At 38.5% G+C, this 19026-nt stretch overlaps 1 protein-coding gene across 1 annotated transcript in view; it reads left to right on the plus strand.

Annotated features, from left to right (window-relative positions):
* Window positions 1-19026, plus strand: part of BANK1 (B cell scaffold protein with ankyrin repeats 1) — a 177194-nt gene that overhangs the window by 53726 nt on the left and 104442 nt on the right. Inside the window, exons 3-5 of the mRNA XM_034442209.3 lie at window positions 6193-6326; window positions 10805-10943; window positions 12820-12962. Coding sequence (XP_034298100.1) covers window positions 6193-6326; window positions 10805-10943; window positions 12820-12962 — 416 coding nt within the window. The remainder of the gene's footprint in view (window positions 1-6192; window positions 6327-10804; window positions 10944-12819; window positions 12963-19026) is intronic.

Below are 19026 nucleotides of genomic sequence, written 5' to 3' on the forward strand. Positions count from 1 at the left end.
AATGTAAGATCGTATTTACGATCATATTTCAGAGCTATGATTCCATCTCACATTCCTTGGGACAAATCAAATATTGCATGCTTTCTCCACGCAGAGAGAAATGTTCCTTTTGCATCAGAACCAAGCGGTTTCCTGCTTTTTATCTTCACATCTTAATGAAATTCTACTCTTTTCTTCAAATCATGATTATGCATAGTCTTATTTCAGGTAAAAATGTTAAATTATATTATTTATATTAGAAGAATCACTATATATTATTAGATGATAGATAGATAGATAGATAGATAGATAGATAGATAGATAGATAGGCAGACAGACAGACAGACAGACAAACAGATGATAGATAGATGATAGATTTTTATTTATTTTATTCATTTATTTTATTTGTCGAGTACATATTAGATAATATATATAAGCATGAATTGAATACATAAAGACAGATAGATAATATATAGATATCTACATCTCTATATATCTATTATTTATCATTTTTCCTTCTCTTATCTCTATCTAACATCTCTCTCTCTCTCTCTCTCATTCCCTCTCCCTCTCTCTCTCTCGCTCTCACACACACACATACACACACACACACATCTATCTATCATCTGTCTCAGTAGTGGGTTGCAAAACCCGCCGCTACCGGTTCGCTCATGCGCGATGCTTCTGCAGATGCACAGAAATTTCCAGCCTGGGTGGGCGGAGCTTCCTGCTGCTGCTGCTACCAGTTTGCCGATCCGGGTAGAACTGGTAGCAACCTACCACTGATCTGTCAATAGATAGACTGATAGATAGGTAGATAGATAGATAGATAGATAGATAGATAGATAGATAGACAGATAGACAGATGATAGATAGATAGATAGATAGATAGATAGATAGATAGATAGATAGATAGATAGATGATAGATAGATAGACAGATAGATAGCGATAGATAGATAGATAGATAGATAGATAGATAGATAGATAGATAGATAGATAATAGATAGAGATAGATGTTAGAGAGGAGTGATGATAGATAATAGATATACAAAGATGTAGATATTATCTATATATTATCTATCTGTCTACATCTATCATCTATCTATCATCTGTCTGTCTATCTATCTATCTATCTATTTATCTATCTATCTATCTCTATCTAACGTTACTGAGAATTCTCTACACTCACTCTTTTACCAGCCCCAATTTCTCCTTTTCTAAAGACAGGAGAATAAGGAACTAAAGAAGGTATCGTCTCCCATCTACCAAAAATTCTCTGATCTGGTATCTTCAATATCAAATTCTTCAATGTCAGTAATGTAGGACAAAGAAGGTTTTCATGCATTTGTATTTCTTTCATTTGCTTCATATCAGGATGAAAATGCTGATCCTGAATGTTTTCTGAATATGGGACAGTATGGGACACGTGCCTGTATTTATCCACCTACATTTCTACCACCCACACATTCTTCCTTGGGCTATGGGAAAGATAGAATAGGCTAATAACTGAGTTTTTGTCTTCTACAAGTGAACAGAAATGATAGTGTTTTAGTCCTCTGTATTCCTTTTGCCTGGCATGTGAGCTTCTGATTTTTACTAATCCTGCTAAGAGAACTAGCTCGTTATAAAGAAATGTGAGGCGGGGGTGGTGGGAATAAATGGGAACATTCTTCTTGCAATAAAAATGTCTCTGCTACGCCATCTAGTGGTGGACCGCTTCACTGTTCATGTACTATAATGCAGCTATTAATGCTTGGGAGATTTCCTTACATAACCCAAGAGAAACATGTCATTCAATGCAGACTTTCTCAACCTACGAAATTAGAGGTAAATTATTTTTCTACTAATTGGTATGCATTATTGTATCCCCCAGGTCTTTGTTCAATATTTTATGGTTTTCAAGAAATCATGAATTATTAAATATATCCATCTCTAAAACTACTTACTTTCCAAAAGATTTCCTACTTTAAAAGGTGGCTAATGTATTGATGAACTGGCACCTAACAGGATGACTTGTTTGTATGCATCTATATCTATATTATCTATATCTATGTCTATCTACACACACACACACACACACACACACACACACACACACACACACGTGAGTCTATGGAGAAGTGGCTCATATCCCTTTTTATATGATAGCACTCAACATGTAGTTAAATGTGCCATCTTTGTTTTTATAATATTTGTGCTACCTGTCCTGATTTACCTGCTGTTGGCTTCAGAGGATGTCACATTTACGGTTCAAATGCACAGCCGTTTTTCTAAAAGTACAATTTTATGATAGTAATCTCTAGACAGTAAATGTTTGCTGTAGTATTTAAATGGGAGAGTCCTACTTAACAGCTTAATACTCAGACTAAATAGAGTGTTAGCAAGTAATTGAGAGTATTAGAAAGTAACAGAGAGGAGCGTTTCAACATACACTTAAAAATTAAATTATCAGGGAGCAAGATTCTAGCTTAGCTGTTAAATTTCTGCTCCAGTTTCAGAGTTCGTGGCGACATTCTCCCTTGCTTCAATCCAGGGGTGAAATCCAGCAGGTTCTGACAGGTTCTGGAGAACCGGTAGCGGAAATTTTGAGCAGTTTGGAGAACTGATAGCGGAAATTTTGAGTAGTTTGGAAAACCGGCAAATACCACCTCTGGCTGGCCACAGAGTGGGGTGGGAATGGAGATTTTGCAATATCCTTCCCCCAGGAGAGAGGAGGGAATGGGGATTTTGCAGTATCTTTCCACTTGCCACGCCCACCAAGCCAGGCCCACCAAGCCACACCATGCCCACCAAACCACGTCCACAGAACCGGTAGTAAAAAAATTTGGATTTCATCACTGCTTCAATTTATTCAATCCCTCCCAGATTATTATTAAAAACAGCCTTCCGTTCCTTATGCTTCATATATAGAACATCATGGTTGACCAAGGCATAGCAGGTCACTCTCTGTAAGCCCAATCCACCTCACAAGGTTGCTGTGGGGAAAATAGGAGGACGAAGGTTTGTTGAGTATGTTTGCCACCTTGAGTTGTTTGTAGAAATAATAAAGGCAGGATGCAAATAAATCAATTAAATAAATAAATAGCAAGTTTTACGAAGTTGGGGGAGGAGTCTGAGATTTGGATTAGCTATTAATTTATGAAATAATACGAGCAAACCCAAGTCAACCTTCAATTGACATTGGTGACTTATATAGGTGCATCTGTGCAGCTTTTGTGGCATGATATGGAAGTGATTTTTATTATGTCTCGTTGCACAGTCAGCCAGATGTTCAGATTGGATTTAGCATTTTTGTTCACCAATCGAGTCCATCCTAAGGAGCTAGGATAGGCAGATGTGGATGTTTGAGGATGTTACAAATATCGTCGCAGGATGTAAGCTGTTCCAATTAAAGTTGCCTTGTGCAATTGACTGAGAGTGGAATTGTCAATGCCAGTGGTGCTCCAATTGTTTTGGGATTGCTTCCAAGGCACTATTACTATTGGCACCACCTTTGCTTTCTTTTGCCACAATCATTCTATTTTTATTTGAAGGTCTTTGTATTCTGTTATCTTTTTCAGTTATTTCAGTTATTTCTCTTCTATTCCGTTGTCTCCAGGCACTGCCGCATCCACTATCCAGACTTTTTTGTCTTTCTTATCAACAATTGTTAAGCCTGGGGTGTTATGTTATTAATATTTATTCTGCCTTTATTATTTTTATAAATAAGGTAGCGAACATAATACTCCTTCCCCCTCCTATTTTCTCCAATACAACAACCCTGTATGAGAGAGAATGAGTGATCCAAAGTTACCCAGCTGGCTTTCATGCTTAAGGTGGGACTAGAACTCACAGTCTCCTAGTTTCTAAACTGGTGCTTTAGTAAAATAATAGAATAACAGAGTTGAAAGGGACCTTGGAGGTCTTCTAGTCCAACCTCCTGCTTAGGCAGGAAACCCTATACCATTTCAGACAAATGGTTGTCCAATCTCTTCTTTAAAATTTCCAGTGTTAGAGCCTTCACAATTTCTGGAGGCAAGTTATTATTTATTATTATTATTGTTTATTGAATTTGTATACCGCCCTACTCCCAAAGGACTCAGGGCGGTGAACAGCCAGATAAAATACATATAATACAAATGTTTAAAAAGCATTAAAATACAATTAAATAATTGGCCCGGAAAACAAAATTTAAAACACCCCAAATTCATAAGACAAATTTAAAATTGAAGAATTTTAAAATTTTAAAAAGTTTAAAAGAAGGGTTAGGCCAGGCTGGAAAAGAAATGTTTTGATGGCACGGCGAAAAGCATGCAGGTCCAGGATCCTCCGTATCTCCGGGGGCAGCTCGTTCCAGATGGTGGGTGCCCCCACAGAGAAGGCTCTCCCCTGGGGGCCGCCAGTCGACATTGTTTGGCCAATGGCATCCTGAGGAGCCCCTCTCTATGGGAGCGTACTGGTCGGTGAGAGGCTACTAGTGGCAGAAGGCGGTCTCGTAAATTGTTGTTCCACTGATTAATTGTTCTGTCAGGAAATTTCTCTTTAGTTCTAAATTGCTCCTCTCCTTGATTAGTTTCAACCCATTGCTTCTTGTCCTGCCTTCAGGTGCTTTGGAGAATAGTTTGACTCCCTCTTCTTTGTGGCAACCCCTGAGATATTGGAACATTGCTATCATGTCACCCCTAGTCCTTCTTTTCATTAAACTGGACATACCCAATTCCAGCAACCGTTCTTTAACTTTTTGACTAAACTGGCTCTTGCCACTGTCTTCAGTTTTCAACTTTTCAACTAGCCTTCAGTTTAACCTTGCAAGGTAGTCTCTCACCTAAGCACTAACCAGGGCCAACCTGATAGATGTTATGATGGAGACTTTGTGGGGGGGGAAATCATTGATTTGCAACAGGAAAAGAAGATTGTGGCTATTAAAATAAGACTTTTTTTAAAAAAAGAAGGGTTTCATATTATCAATTTAATAGATCAATAATGAAAGCTGACTGGATAGGAAGTACAGCTCTTGAATGAAAAAAAGAAAAAAAAAAGAAAGGGCCATATTGAAGAGAATAGGGCAAATCCCTGACAAGACAAATGGTAAGAAAGTAAACAGTATATCCAATAAAGCAAAGACAGATGGGGAACGCTCCAGAGCCAGCAATCAATGTGGATTGATTGACTAATGTGAATTGTGCAAGAGCTGGAGGAAAGGAAAAGGTTAGTATGCAAGTTGGAAAATGAAAAACAATATGATATTGGAATTCTTTGGGGAAATAAAAGAAAAAGACAGATGTGAAAGCAATTGATTTGCTCAGACCTGGGGATGATGAAAAAGAGTCTGTGATGGCATACTAATTATGCTGATAGGGATTTATGAGCCTGTTTATGGTAAATAAGATGTGGATTATCTGGTAAAATTCTATTACCCTATAATGCTGTATAAGTATGCAGAGGCCCAAATAATCTCAACTAAGCTACCATTCTTATGGATTTATTTTGTTTTAAACTATATTTTTGGCCCAAAGTACAACTCTTGCTTGAAAATGTAATCACGACGACTTGAATCTAAAACTGAAGTTTGCTATGGAGAAATTTAGACAATGTTGAATTTCTCATCCGATATAGTTTTCTTTTCTTTGAACATTTCTCCATAATGCTCTGGCTTAATGATCCATTTGATTCCAAATCTGACAGCTGGAACATAAACTTGGAGAGTTTTGTAGAAAAAAGGTTTTAATATTTCTGGAAAGCCATTACAGATATAGCTGGTAAACGGCTATATGTGTTCACTATCGTGCAAAAGGAGATCTTGAAATTAAATTCATTGTTGTTTAATCATAATAGGTTGTAACTCAACTACCACCTACCAACTTCCAATGATGCATTTAGATTGTGACTTCCCTCTTTTTTTTTTGGTTGACACCTAAATCCAATTAGTCATTTCTAATGAGGACACTAACACCTCAGGTGTTAGATTTTGCAATCTCCTGGGACTTTACCTGTTTTATTTTGGTGCCTGCACAGGGAATACCCACAAAAGTCAACCGAAAAAGAGGCATTTATGACAAATGCCTAATTATAAATCAAAGACAAAGTATAGCACATCATACAAATAATTCTGCTCAAAGACCACCAGTTAATATGCAATTTCACAACTGAGGAATACTTCAGCTGGTGGGAGATGGCTTTGGCACTCATTAACCCAAATATGACTCTATGTCTTAAAATCATATCTTTGGCAGGTGCACACGATCCCTTATCTTCGGACCTAGAAAGGAGCTTGAGGCTAAATGATGGAAGTGTGGAAATTGTGGAGGTGAACGAGATGGTGGGAAGGCCAGAGGTGTTAGTGTTGCCAAAAAGGATCCCATGCGAGGTAAGCTCAGTTAAAGAAAATGCACTCCCCACAAATGCATTCTTTTTATTCCATTTGAAAGAAAAGTGCACACAAATAAATAAGCCTCCCCAAAGTTCTGCTTGGCTGGGTGAGGGGGTTAAACTTTAGCTTAGGATAAGGGAGCAAGACTCAATTTTTTCAACTGAATCTCTGCTAAATAGATATGATAATGTGATTCTTTTTAAATCTTTTGGGAATAACAGAATGAAAAGGGATCTTAGAGGTCTTCTAGTCCAATCCCCTGTTCAGGCAGGAAACTCTATACCAGTGATGGCTAACCTTTTTGCCATCGCATGCCAAAAGCGGGTGGAGCACAGGGGGGTCACACACACGCGTGCCCACACTCATAATTCTATGCGCCCCGCCCCCCGCGTATGCACACATGACACACACACCATGCTCCCCCCGCTTTTGGCACGTAATGGTACAGTGGGCCTGGTAGACCCGTTTTTCACTCTTCCCCAGGCTCCAGAGCCTTTCTAGGAGCCTGGGGAGGGCAAAAACAGCCTTCCCCACCCCACCCCCACCCCCGGAGGCACTCCAGAGGCTGAAAATGGCCCATTTGCTGACTGGTGGGCCCAGAAGACCTGAAAATCAGTGCGCCAGAGCTGAGCTCGCGTGCCCACCGATATGGCTCCGCGTGCCACCTGTGGCATGTATGCCATAGGCTCGCCATCAGAGCCCTATACCATTTCAGACAAACAGTTATCCAATCTCTTCTTAAAAACCTCCAATGGAGCACTCACAACTTCTGGAGGCAAGTCACTCTACTGATTAATTGTTCTAATTGTCAGGAAATTTCTCCTTAGTTCTAGGTTGGTTCTCTCCTTGATCTTAGTTTCAATCCATTGCTTCTTAAGAGATCTTGTCTTTGAGAGATCCTGTCAAAATCAGTAAGCTTGCAAATTTGTTGCTGCACTCATTTTAGCCCTAAAACTCATGGTGCAACAGCAAATCAAGAGATAGAAAGACATTTTAAACCTTTAATCGCTTTTTTTTTTTTTTGCAACTTTCACAAGAATCTTTTTTTTTTTTTGCAGCAGTCTTCTGCAATGCCTAACACTAACCCTAATTTTACCTTAACCAGAGCCACAACCTTAACCCCTAAAATCAACTCTAGGACCCTAACCTCCTGTAGTAACATAAACCTAACAGTACTACTACCTATAAAGACTCATTCTATCACACTAAAATAATAAAAAGGAGAAGGAGAAGGAGAAGGAGAAGGAGAAGGAGAAGGAGAAGGAGAAGGAGAAGGAGAAGGAGAAGGAGAAGGAGAAGGAGAAGGAGAAGAATGTTAATATTATTGTATGGCACTGTTACATTAGCCAGGAATGAAGTTTAAATATAAACCTATACGTCAATGCAAATAGTAATGCTAATCCTGCTTTGAGCACTTACTTCTGACTCTAATATAAATGTACAATTGACACACATTGTAAAAACTCACCATAAATCAGGGGTGAAATCTAAAAAATTTCCCTACCAGTTCTGTGGGCGTGGCTTGGTGGGCATGGCAGGGGAAGGATACTGCAAAATCCCCATTCCCTCCCCACTCCTGGGGGAAGGATATTGCAAAATCTCCATTCCCACCCCACTCCTGGGGGAAGGATATTGCAAAATCCCCATTCCCTCCCCACTCCTGGGGGAAGGATATTGCAAAATCTCCATTCCCACCCCACTCTGGGGCCAGCCAGAGATGGTATTTGCCAGTTCTCCAAACTACTCAAAATTTCCGCTACCGGTTCTCCAGAACCTGTTAGAACCTGCTGGATTTCACCCCTGCCATAAATATAACCCTCTATTAAATATTACCATAAATCTCAAAGAAGCCTAACTCTACCTGTGTCTTACCCAAATGCCCATACAAATACTAACACTGTCTCTAACTCCCTATGTTATTTAAACAGTCTACCATTTTACCCTTATCTTAACCATGATACTAAATTAAGATAAACTTCATGAAGCTATATCTTGTTATTTATATGTCCTCACAATAACATAAACCTATACTACCAATAATTATATACTCTCATATTATTGTACATGAAACTCATTCTAAATTTAAGCATTGACTGCCTTCAAACAATTGTCTAGAAGTTAAATCTGGTCTGTGTCTTATTCCAAACTGGGAGAAGGATTCACGCAAAGGAAAAATAAGTTTGAGGCAGGCTGCAACTGGAAAGGAGATTTCTGTTTATTGGCCCAGTAACAACAGTGACAACAGCAGGCATTCCTGGGGGCAGCAGCTGGCAAAGTACAGTTGTGAGTTAGAGTGTTTTTATATGTTCTTTGTTATTGGTATGCTGATATTTGTATGAAAATGTGTTCCTTCTCTTTAGACTGGATATAATATTTTAATTGTCTTCATGAGATTTTCTATTGTGGCATGTGAGGTCTTGACTGGCCTTAAGGGCAAAGGGAAAATGTAAATCCCAAGAGTTTTGTTTTCCTGATTTAATCTTGTCTGCATAGCTAGTTTTAGTTCCTGGTCTATTATGTTGTCTATTTGGAGATCTCTTTAGCCAAGCCTGGTTTTAAAATGTAAATATTGTTTTATGGATGAAAATTAGTTTCCTTTAGCTTTGCCTGCAGGCTGTTTTATTGGAGGAAATATTAGGGCTGCTTTCTGCAGAAATAGTCTATTCTGCTTCTTAGCTTATTCTATGGAATATTTTATTCTGTGGAAGGGATCATTTGGATCAAGTGAATTCTGTTTCAGAATCTATCATGATTCTTATTGTGAGAAGCTACCCCTCTCCTAGAAGAATGAAATATTTTGAGGAATATTAAAAAGGCAGAATATTATATTTCCCTGGATGAGAAATAGAGAAACATGTTTTTTTAGAGAGAGAAAGCAGCCCCCACCTTTCTTAATAGCACTCAGCAGTTGTCAGCACTTAAGAGATAAAGAGATAGATAGCTCTATTCATAGGCACATACCCTCACCAAAGATCCAAAACAGGAGGAAAGCCATTAGGACACAATAGGAATTGCTCAACACCCTTTCAAGAACATAAGCCTCTTTATTGCATCATCTCACAGCAGCCCAAACCTCAAACAAATTTAACTTGATCCCTACATGGCCCTATGGGAGTCTGACAACAGCCAATAGAATACATGTTCTTGCACAGGAACAGGAAGCTCAAGTTCAAAACCCAAGAGAAGGTATAAAAACCGCTCACTCTCAATTCCATGTGGTCAGCTGCATCAGAATTCATGGGGTTCTGTTTCATCATTAAACCATCTTTCCAATCAGCCTCCATGTTTCCAGTGTCTTTCTCCCAGCTTGGAACTGAACCAGATGGATATTTATTCCAACATTATATTATTCTTCATTTCTCTCAATTTTTCATCATGAAATCAGTTATGTTTAGGGTTATGGTTAGGGTTGTTGTTACAACAGTTATTAGTCTGTAATATGCCACAATGTCTAATCCATTTACTGAAAAAAAGGGAGGGGGAATAAAATAGCCATCTAGAAATCTACTTCTCCAAAGAAAGTGATCTGACTATGACAAAGTCCTACAATCTGAGTTCACTATTGCCCTAAACCAGGGGTCGGCAACCCATGGCTCTGGAGCTGCATGTGGCTCTTTCATTCCTCAGCTGCGGCTCCCTGTTGCCGGTCAGCTCCTCAATTGATAGGGCTTTCGGTTAGGCTAGGTAGAGGAAAAAGGATGCCATGCTAGGAGGAGACTCTATGGTGTTGGAACCGGACTTCCAATCAGCAAAGGAAAAAATAAAGAGCCTTGGTGGTGCAGTGGACTAAAGTGCTGTTAAAGTAGCACTTAGCTGCCAGTTGCCTGCAATTACTGTGAGTTCAAATCTCACCAGGCTCAAGGTTGACTCAGCCTTCCATCCTTTCGAGGTAGGTAAAATGAGGACCCGGATTGTGGGGGCAATAAACTGACTATGTATAAAAAAAGAACACTGCTTAGGGGGGGCCAAAAGCCCTACTAAGCAGGTATATACAAAAGTATGAAGGCTATTGCTTAACACATTGTAAACCGCCCTGAATCTCTGGAGAAGGGTGGCATATAAATCGAACAAATAAATAAATAAATAAATAAATAAATAAATAAATAAATAAATAAATAAATAAGTATATCTGTGCTAGGAGGAGACTCTATGATGGAGAAACCAGGCTTCTGGTCAGTTCCAAAATTGAAAGGGGGGCTTTGTGGCTCTTTGAGTGTTTAAGGTTGCTGGCCCCTGTCCTAAACTGCCCTAAAATCAGTTCAAGGGTGCATCCTAGTACAAAGAACTAATGTTTTGTTGAAATAATCCATGTTCCCATGCAGGCCAAATAATCGCTTTATAAAAAATATGTAGCTGGATAACATACGTTCTTCTGCTAAGGTTTTAAACAACTTCCATGAAAATATGTCGTTCACGTTGTATAGATTTAATTTATTGACCCAACGGAATAATTGGACACAACTCATACTTTACAGTGTCCTGGAGAGATCTTCATTATTTTAAGAGAAGATGTTCCTGGAGATTCAGTAGTCATTGAATTTATAACGGAAAATGAATGGATCAGGATTGAACCAGATTTTTGGAATCAGAAAGTCAGGTTCATCAAAGCTCTAGGTAAGAGTTGGTACTAGTTCAAGGAAAATAAAGACATCAAATATAATGTAATGGAATGTTATACAGTATTTCCCATTATAATTCAATACTATTTTTATGCATGAGCTTTGACTTATCAAATTCTACTTTATTAAATCAGAAGCATAAAAGTTTTTGACTTATCAAAAACTGGAGGCATTTGGTTGTTTAGCCATGATAAGATGGCAGTTGACAGTCTTTAAAATGTCATTCATTAGTCATAGTTTGCTAGACTTAATCAGTTCCCACTGCACATATTATTTAGAGCAACACAGCATAAATCTGTAGCACATATTATTATCACTGCATGACGTTTATGAAGATATTGTCTTGTTCCATGCGGGGAATTTTTCAAGTTCTTTTGTCATTTATTTGCACTGATATATTTGGCCATATTTTGATGTTTTATAGTGTGTCTCAGACTTCTGCTTATTCTTTTCGATCGTGACATTAAGTAATATTTAATAAATCAGTGGTTTCAGCTTAGTTGAACAAAGGATTGCCCAATGTAGAAAGTGAAACTTTGTGGCTCTTGCATGTCTTGGACCATTGCTAAAAAATTAACATCGCATCTTTATTATGAGATGGAAAACATATTAAAAATAAGCCCTAACATGTGCCTATTATAATTTTAAAAAAAGAATTTTTTCCCAAATCTAAAATTGCCTGTATGGTGATTATATAGCCATAGCCATTTTGCGGCACTCAACTCCCTCCAAAAAATACTACATGCCGCAAAACTTGCAACCATCAAAAATTAATCTGCCCTATTAAAGACTATTTTCTCTCAACTGCTTTTTAAAGATGTTTTTATAGGTGCTACCAAGAGAACCAACTTGGTGGAACAGTTAAGGCAACAGGCTAGAAAGAAAACAAAAAACTGAGTTCTGAGCACAAAGCCAGCTCGGTGGACTTGCTAACCACTTCAGAAATATTACCAAGAAAATTTCAGGGGCTAAATGGAGTAGTTGTCAGGAATCAAAATCTCACTTAAAGGCACCAAAAAAAAAAAAAAGTGCCATCAAATAGGATTGTGGTGTGGAAGTCCAGGGACTGGACACAAATTCATGCAAATTTGGCTTATCATATTTTTCATTACAAAAGGGACATTGTGGCTCAGTGGCTAAGACACTGAGTGTGTCGATCGAAAGGTCGACACACAAAGTTCAGTGGTTTGAATCCCTAGTGCCACGTAACGGGGTGAGCTCCTGTTATTTGTCCCAGCTTCTGCCAACCTAGCAGTTCGAAAGCACATAAAAAATGTAAGTAGAAAAATAGGGACCACTTTTGGTGGGAAGGTAACAGTGTTCCGTGTGCTTTTGGTGTTTAGTCATGCTGGCCACATGACCACGGAGACGTCTTCGGACAGCGCTGGCTCTTGGGCTTTGAAACGGAGATGAGCACCGCCCCCTAGAGTTGGGAACAACTAGCACATATGTGCGAGGGGAATCTTTACCTTTACCTTATTTTTCATGACATGAATTAATACATAGATTATCACCTGTGTGAAGCTGGAAATTCTTCTCCACCCCGAGGCACATTGAAATGTCTGTAAACGTTTCCAAAGTATGCTGTATATTTTAAAGCTTTCTTTGTTTTCCTTTGTTCTCTGGCCTCCAAATATATTTTAATTCTACCTTCTTGCTCCACTGCTGCTGATTCTTTTCTTCCATTGCTCACTGCTTTTTTTTTTTTTTGCACATTCGGCTCCCCTGTGAACTGTTGATTTCTCAATCTGGAATAGATAACGCTGAAGCATTCTGAATGTGAATCACTGTGGAAAGGTTTTGGCAATAATTCTGTTTTTTTTTTTCCTTCGTTTTTTCCACTGAGCTTTTCAAATGTTCTGTTTTATAAGATTTTCCTGCTGGCTTTGTAAATGTAAATATCTACTGTGGAGGGGACATTAAAGCCACAGTGCAGATTGAATACTATTCAACAGTGGGAGAGCTTGAACAGATGCTTCAGAAAGTGGCTGATCCAATTGCATTTGCCTGTCAGGTAAGCTGTTCTCTACATTAAACACTTAATAAAAAGAAGTTAATAAACTATTATCTAAGTTAATGGAGTTCATAAAATGAGAAGGGCTGATAGTTCGAGAGGTTTTTTCCTATCCAAACATTTTATTTTTAGTTATAATGTCTAATGAAATAAATAATACTAAGCAGTAGATTTCCCCCTCCAAATGTTGAGTATCAGCATGCTATAATGAAAATACCAATTCCAAAAGGTTAGTATTTCAGACAGGGGTGGGCTGCTGGGGTTCGCAGGGGTTTGGTAGAATCTCTAGGTAAGATTCCGTGCAGTTCGGAGAACCCCCAAATTTCACTCCTGGCTGGCCGCACCCACCCTGTCCTGCCCCTTCCAGAAGTCCCCATACGGCCCGTTTTGGATGCAGGTAAGTGCAGGACTCATGCGAAGGCTCAGGGAGGCCGAAAAACGGGCCTACCGGAAGTTCTGGAGGCCTGTTTCCGGCCTCCAGAGGGTCTCCGGAGCCTGGGGAGGCTGTTTTTACCCTCCCGGAGGCTCAAAAAAAGCCTCCGGAGCCCAGGAAGGGCAAAAATGCCCCCCCCTGCCATGGTGCAGGAGGTTGACTAGGCCATGCCCACCATGGCCACGCCCACCCAGCAACCAGGCAGAGAACCCCTTGCTAAAATTTTTGAAGCCTACCCTTGATTTCAGAGCTGTGCAAATATGAAGTAGAAATGTATATAAATAGTGCTCAACTTACAAAGTTCATTTAGTGACCATTCAAAGTTACAATAGCACTGAAAAAAGTGACTCGTGAATATTTTTCACACTTACTATTATTGCAGCATCCCCACGATCAAGTGATCAAAATTCAGACGCTTGGCAACTGACTCATATTTATGACGGTTGCAATGTCCAGGGGTCATGTGATCACCTTTTGCAACCTTCTGACAAGGAAAGCCAACGGGGAAGCCAGATTCACTTAACAACCGGGTTACTAAATTAGCTGCAGGGATTCACTTGACAACTCTGGCAGGAAAGGTTGTAAAATGGAGCAAAACTCCCTTAACAAATGTCTCACTTAAGCAACAGAAATTTTGGACTCAGTTGTGGTCATAAGTTGAGGACTACCTCTATTGTCTTCTAAAATGATTGATTGGGTAATAGTGAGAATAGAGTCATACTAGGGATGCAGAAATGGACCATAAGAAACTGTGTTACTCTAAAGCTACTATATCTTTTAATCATTCCAACTCAGCAGTGTCAAGTCACTGGTATAATTCTTCACCACTATTCAACATTTGTAAAAATTTCTATGCCGAAGATAAGGGAGCAATGAAAAAAAGTTAATTTAAAACACATGGTCAATATTTTAGTGCAGGAATAGGCAACAGGTGGCATTCCAAATATTGATCACATCCTGTAGGAATATTGGTACAGGTGAGTAACATCTGGCATGTTGCAGATTGCAGACTCCTTGTGGCCTTTTTACTAAAAACGGCATGAATAGGAAGAAGAGCAGAATGGTATAAAGGCTTCAAGAAGCAATCCACTGACTAAAACAGGAGGAACAAACTAGGGGTGAAATGCTCCCGGATCAGACCGGACCGCCCAATCCAGTAGCAATTTTTCCCTGTAGTTCGGCGATCAGGTAGTGATTGCCACTGGGGTAACCAGGAAGTAATACTTTTTTACCTTCTGTGCATGCGCAGAAGGTATGTGCACACACATGAAGCATGTGTGCGCTTCCGAACCAATAAGGAAGGTAAGTAGATTTCACCCCTGGAACAAACCCAAAACATAGCAAGAGGCACAGGTGTGTACCCCTATAAACGGTAGGGAATGCAAGTGTATTCAATCCTCAACCCATCCCAAAGAGCCACATGGAACCCTAGAAGTCTAGTAGACTTGATTGCTACTCTACTCAAATCTGTTACTACAATACTTTATATTTTTCTATTTGTTTACTTGGAGATATATATATATATATTCCATGAAGCTTCTTAGGATTTGGAAATTGGGACTGAAAGCAAGAAGGTTCCTTTATACATGTGCTACCGTGTGATATGGCAATTGCCACCAATTTACTTGTTTAGAAGGAAGATCAGAAACATTCATGAACACATTCATGAAGGATCCATTTGTTTTGAAAACAGAAACAAGACTATTGATCTGATGTCTGTGAGCTTTCTGTTAGAGTCAGAATGTTGGCTAGACAAGTCTTTGTCTAATTCAGTAGGTCTCTTGTTATATTATTCAGTTTTAAAATTATAGTCAGAGTTTTTAGGATTTCTGTTTACGACTGTCCACTTTGATCTTGTTAGTCCTTTGCCATAAGAGTTTTGCTATATGATTTACAAAGACTCAGTATTGTCATAGCTTGGTGCCCATAGGATTTATGGATGTCAGAGATGCTTCATTTGTTTTCCTCATGTCATAATGCACAATTATATCATTCCATTCCATCATTTCACTCTTGGCCTGACCAGTTGGAAACATGTTTGATCAGATATATAAGGCATATTATGATGTTCCTAGTTTTGCTTATTTATTGGATAAGTAACCAATTATCAACTTATTAAAATAAATGCTTCAGGTATAGTTTACAATTATTATTATTATATATATATATATATATATATATATATATATATATATATATATATATATATATATATATTATATATGCAGTGTTTCCCCGAAAATAACACCCTGTCTTTTATTTTTTTGAACCCTGAAATAAGCACTTGACCTTACTGCATGCTCTCAAAAGCCCGATTGGGCTTTTTATCTTCTGTAAATAAATAAGAAGATGGAATCAGATTATTTATACCTATATTATCACATCTGTAAATCCATTCTTAGCAAGCAGATCTGTTGTCCAAGAATCCATAAATGAAATCAATAATAAACAAGTAATGAAATTAGATGAACAATAGCGTTTTTAAATTAACATGTATCTGTCATATGTAGCCATTCCATCTTTGCAGAGTTCACAATTTCCATGCAAATCTCTTATTCTATATTTTAGAAACCCAACAGACGACAAAATCTATAGTAAAACGGCTTCCTCTTTTCCCCCCATATAATGAGGAAGGAAAGTCTGTTTCAGAAAAGTAAAGAAATTGAACTATCGTTTGTACAATGGGCAGTCTGAGGGCACTTGACATGTCTATATTGTAATTGCAATTCAAGAACAAAAATAATAGTTGTGTTTATAATTCAGACAGCCTCATTTTCATGTGACAAATCTACCATGTCTGTAGCCTAAGGCATTCTGCTCATAACAAAGGATTAATAAAAAAAATGATGCATTACATTATTAGCGCTTGTTTAAAAACAGAAGTAAATTCCTTCCAAATAATTTTTTAAGAGTACAAAGAGTCTGTTCAATAGCACACAGTTATAAAGCAGAAGCAAGATGGAACTTTCACACTTTGCTCATCTCATCGACTAATTACTGTCTTAATAATATGAAATCTAAATTGAGGACATTACAATTATCACCATCATCACTGTTGTACTTTCTGTACATTTGAGAAAAACTTTGAGGTTAAAAGTCTACTAATTAACGAGGTTGGCAAATTATGACTTGATGCAGAGTCTGCACAGGAAAGATTGTTACACAGTTTTCATGCAGAAGATCTTAAATTCAACTGTAAATTTCCAGTTAACAAACATGGGTATCTCCTATGTGACTCTGGATATACTGTTAATTATAGCAGACTAGAAAATAAGTCTGACATCTTCTAGCTAGCTACCTAACTAGCCCATAATTCTTAGAACTCATACCAAATTTTCCACAAATATTTTCTTACATTCAAATCATAGCCCATGACTTAGACCCATTGTGAGGTTTAGCATGGTTAAGTGTAACCCAGCTACAAGGAGCTTAGAAATAATCATTTCCTTTTCTGGACTGTCCTGCCTTGGTACAACTTTATAAAACTGGGTTTAAATGAGGTCCACATTGCCAAAGCCATCTTACTCAAAAGATACTTCAAATAGCAATCTGGAATTCTTTCTTTACATTTTTAAAATATATATACAGATAACAGAGTTGGAAGGTACCTTGTAGGTCATCTAGTCCAACCCCCTGCCCAAGTAGGAGACCCTACACCATTTCTGACAAAGGGCAGTCCAGTCTCTTCTTGAAAACTTCCAGTGATGAAGCTCCCACAACTTCTGAAAGCAAACTGTTCCATTGGTTGATTGTTCTCACTGTCAGAAAATTTCTCCTTATTTCCAGGTTGAATCTCTCCTTGTTCAGTTTCCATTCATTATTCCTTGTCTGGCCTTCAGGTGCTTTGGAAAATAGATTGACCCCCTCCACTCTGTGGCAGCCCCTCAAATAGTGGAACACTGCTATCATGTCACCCCTGGTCCTTCTCTTCACTAGACTAGCCATGCCTAGTTCCTGCAATCGTTCTTAATATGTTTTCGCCTCTACCTCAGGGGTGAAATCCAGCAGATTCCGGTAGTGAAAATTTTGAGCAGTTCAGAGAACCGGTAGCGGAAATTTTGAGTAGTTCGGAGACCAGTAAATACCACCTCTGGCTGGCCCCAGAGTGGGTGGGAATGGAGATTTTGCAATATCCTTCCCCTAGGAGTGGGGAGGGAATGGGGATTTTGCAGTATACTTCCCCCGGAGTGGGGTGGGAATGGAGATTTTACAGTATCCTTCCCCTGCTCTACCTGTATGCCTGTACACAGTTTTAGATTCCCACTTTATTATTTTCCTTCAGAGAAAAAAAACATATAAATGGCTCACCTTCTATGGTAATTAAAGACAAATACCAAAATGATCTAACTTAACACAATTAAATCTATTTAATAAGGCCAAACCTAATTATACTGGAAAAATATATTCCTGAGATCCCTTGGCACATGGAATACAATCATCTGAGCTCAGTCAAGTAAGAATTACCACTGTTTGTTCGGGGTATAAAGTAATGTTCAAAATATGATTGACTTTCAGATGCTTGAACCTTAAAGGATTCCCACCCCCCAAAAAAAATATGAGGACAGATTATAAGATATTAAAATGAATAAATGCTGCTTCTTTTTTGCTAAACGTAAGATTTTATATTATATTCTTTTTCATGTTCTTGTAGACCTCTCTGGTGTAAAGTCAAAAGTAGGTTATAATTTTCTGAATAAATACAAAAGTAATGGCAAGCTCTCAGAAAGCAATTTCCAGTGAGACCAATTAGCTAATTAGTATTATTTATTTACCATAATATTACTAGTCTGTTCTTTATGTCAGAATGATGAAGTGTAAGTGATATAAAAATAGAAGGGCAGCAAATAACAACATTTTATGAATAACAATAAAATCACACAGGAACCATTAAACTGTTAACATTCTAAAAGCCAAAATAAAACTGTTTTTACCCAGCACTAAATAAATGAAGCTGTGTACAATGAAAACCGAAAAGATATGTAAATGTAAGGCACTCAGATGTGATGTTCCTGATGGCCATTTCCTTCATCTCAGAAATAATCTGATAATGGAATAATCCTAGTGCTTGAGGAAGATGGACATCTTTTTCATCAGACTGTTACATGGTAATTGGTTCATTAATTGGTTGATTGATTAAAGTAAAGTTTCCCTCGCACATATGTGCTAGTCGTTCCCGACTCTAGGGGGCGGTGCTCATCTCCATTTCAAAGCCGAAGAGCCAGCATTGTCTGAAGATGTCTCCATGGTCATGTGGCCGGCATGACTAAACGCCAAAAGCGCACGGAACAGTTACCTTCCTACCAAAGGTGGTTCCTATTTTTCTACTTGCATTTTTTACGTGCTTTTGAACTGCTGGGTTGGCAGAAGCTGGGACAAGTAATGGGAGCTCACCCCATTATGCGGCACTAGGGATTCGAACCGCTGAACTGCCGACCTTTTAATCAACAAGCTCAGTGTTTTAGCCACTGAGCCACCGCATCCCCGGTTGATTGGTTATATGTGCTATCAAATCAGTGTCAACTCTTACAGACCACACAGATCAGTTTTGGCCATGACCACATGGTAACTGTAGGCCTCAACTGCAATTAATTTCAGTATGTCAGTACTGTTACAGCCATGTAAAGAGACAAC

This window comes from Pantherophis guttatus, chromosome 8 (genome assembly GCF_059756535.1).
Source record: "Pantherophis guttatus breed Tessera chromosome 8, ASM5975653v1, whole genome shotgun sequence".
Lineage (NCBI taxonomy): Eukaryota > Metazoa > Chordata > Lepidosauria > Squamata > Colubridae > Pantherophis > Pantherophis guttatus.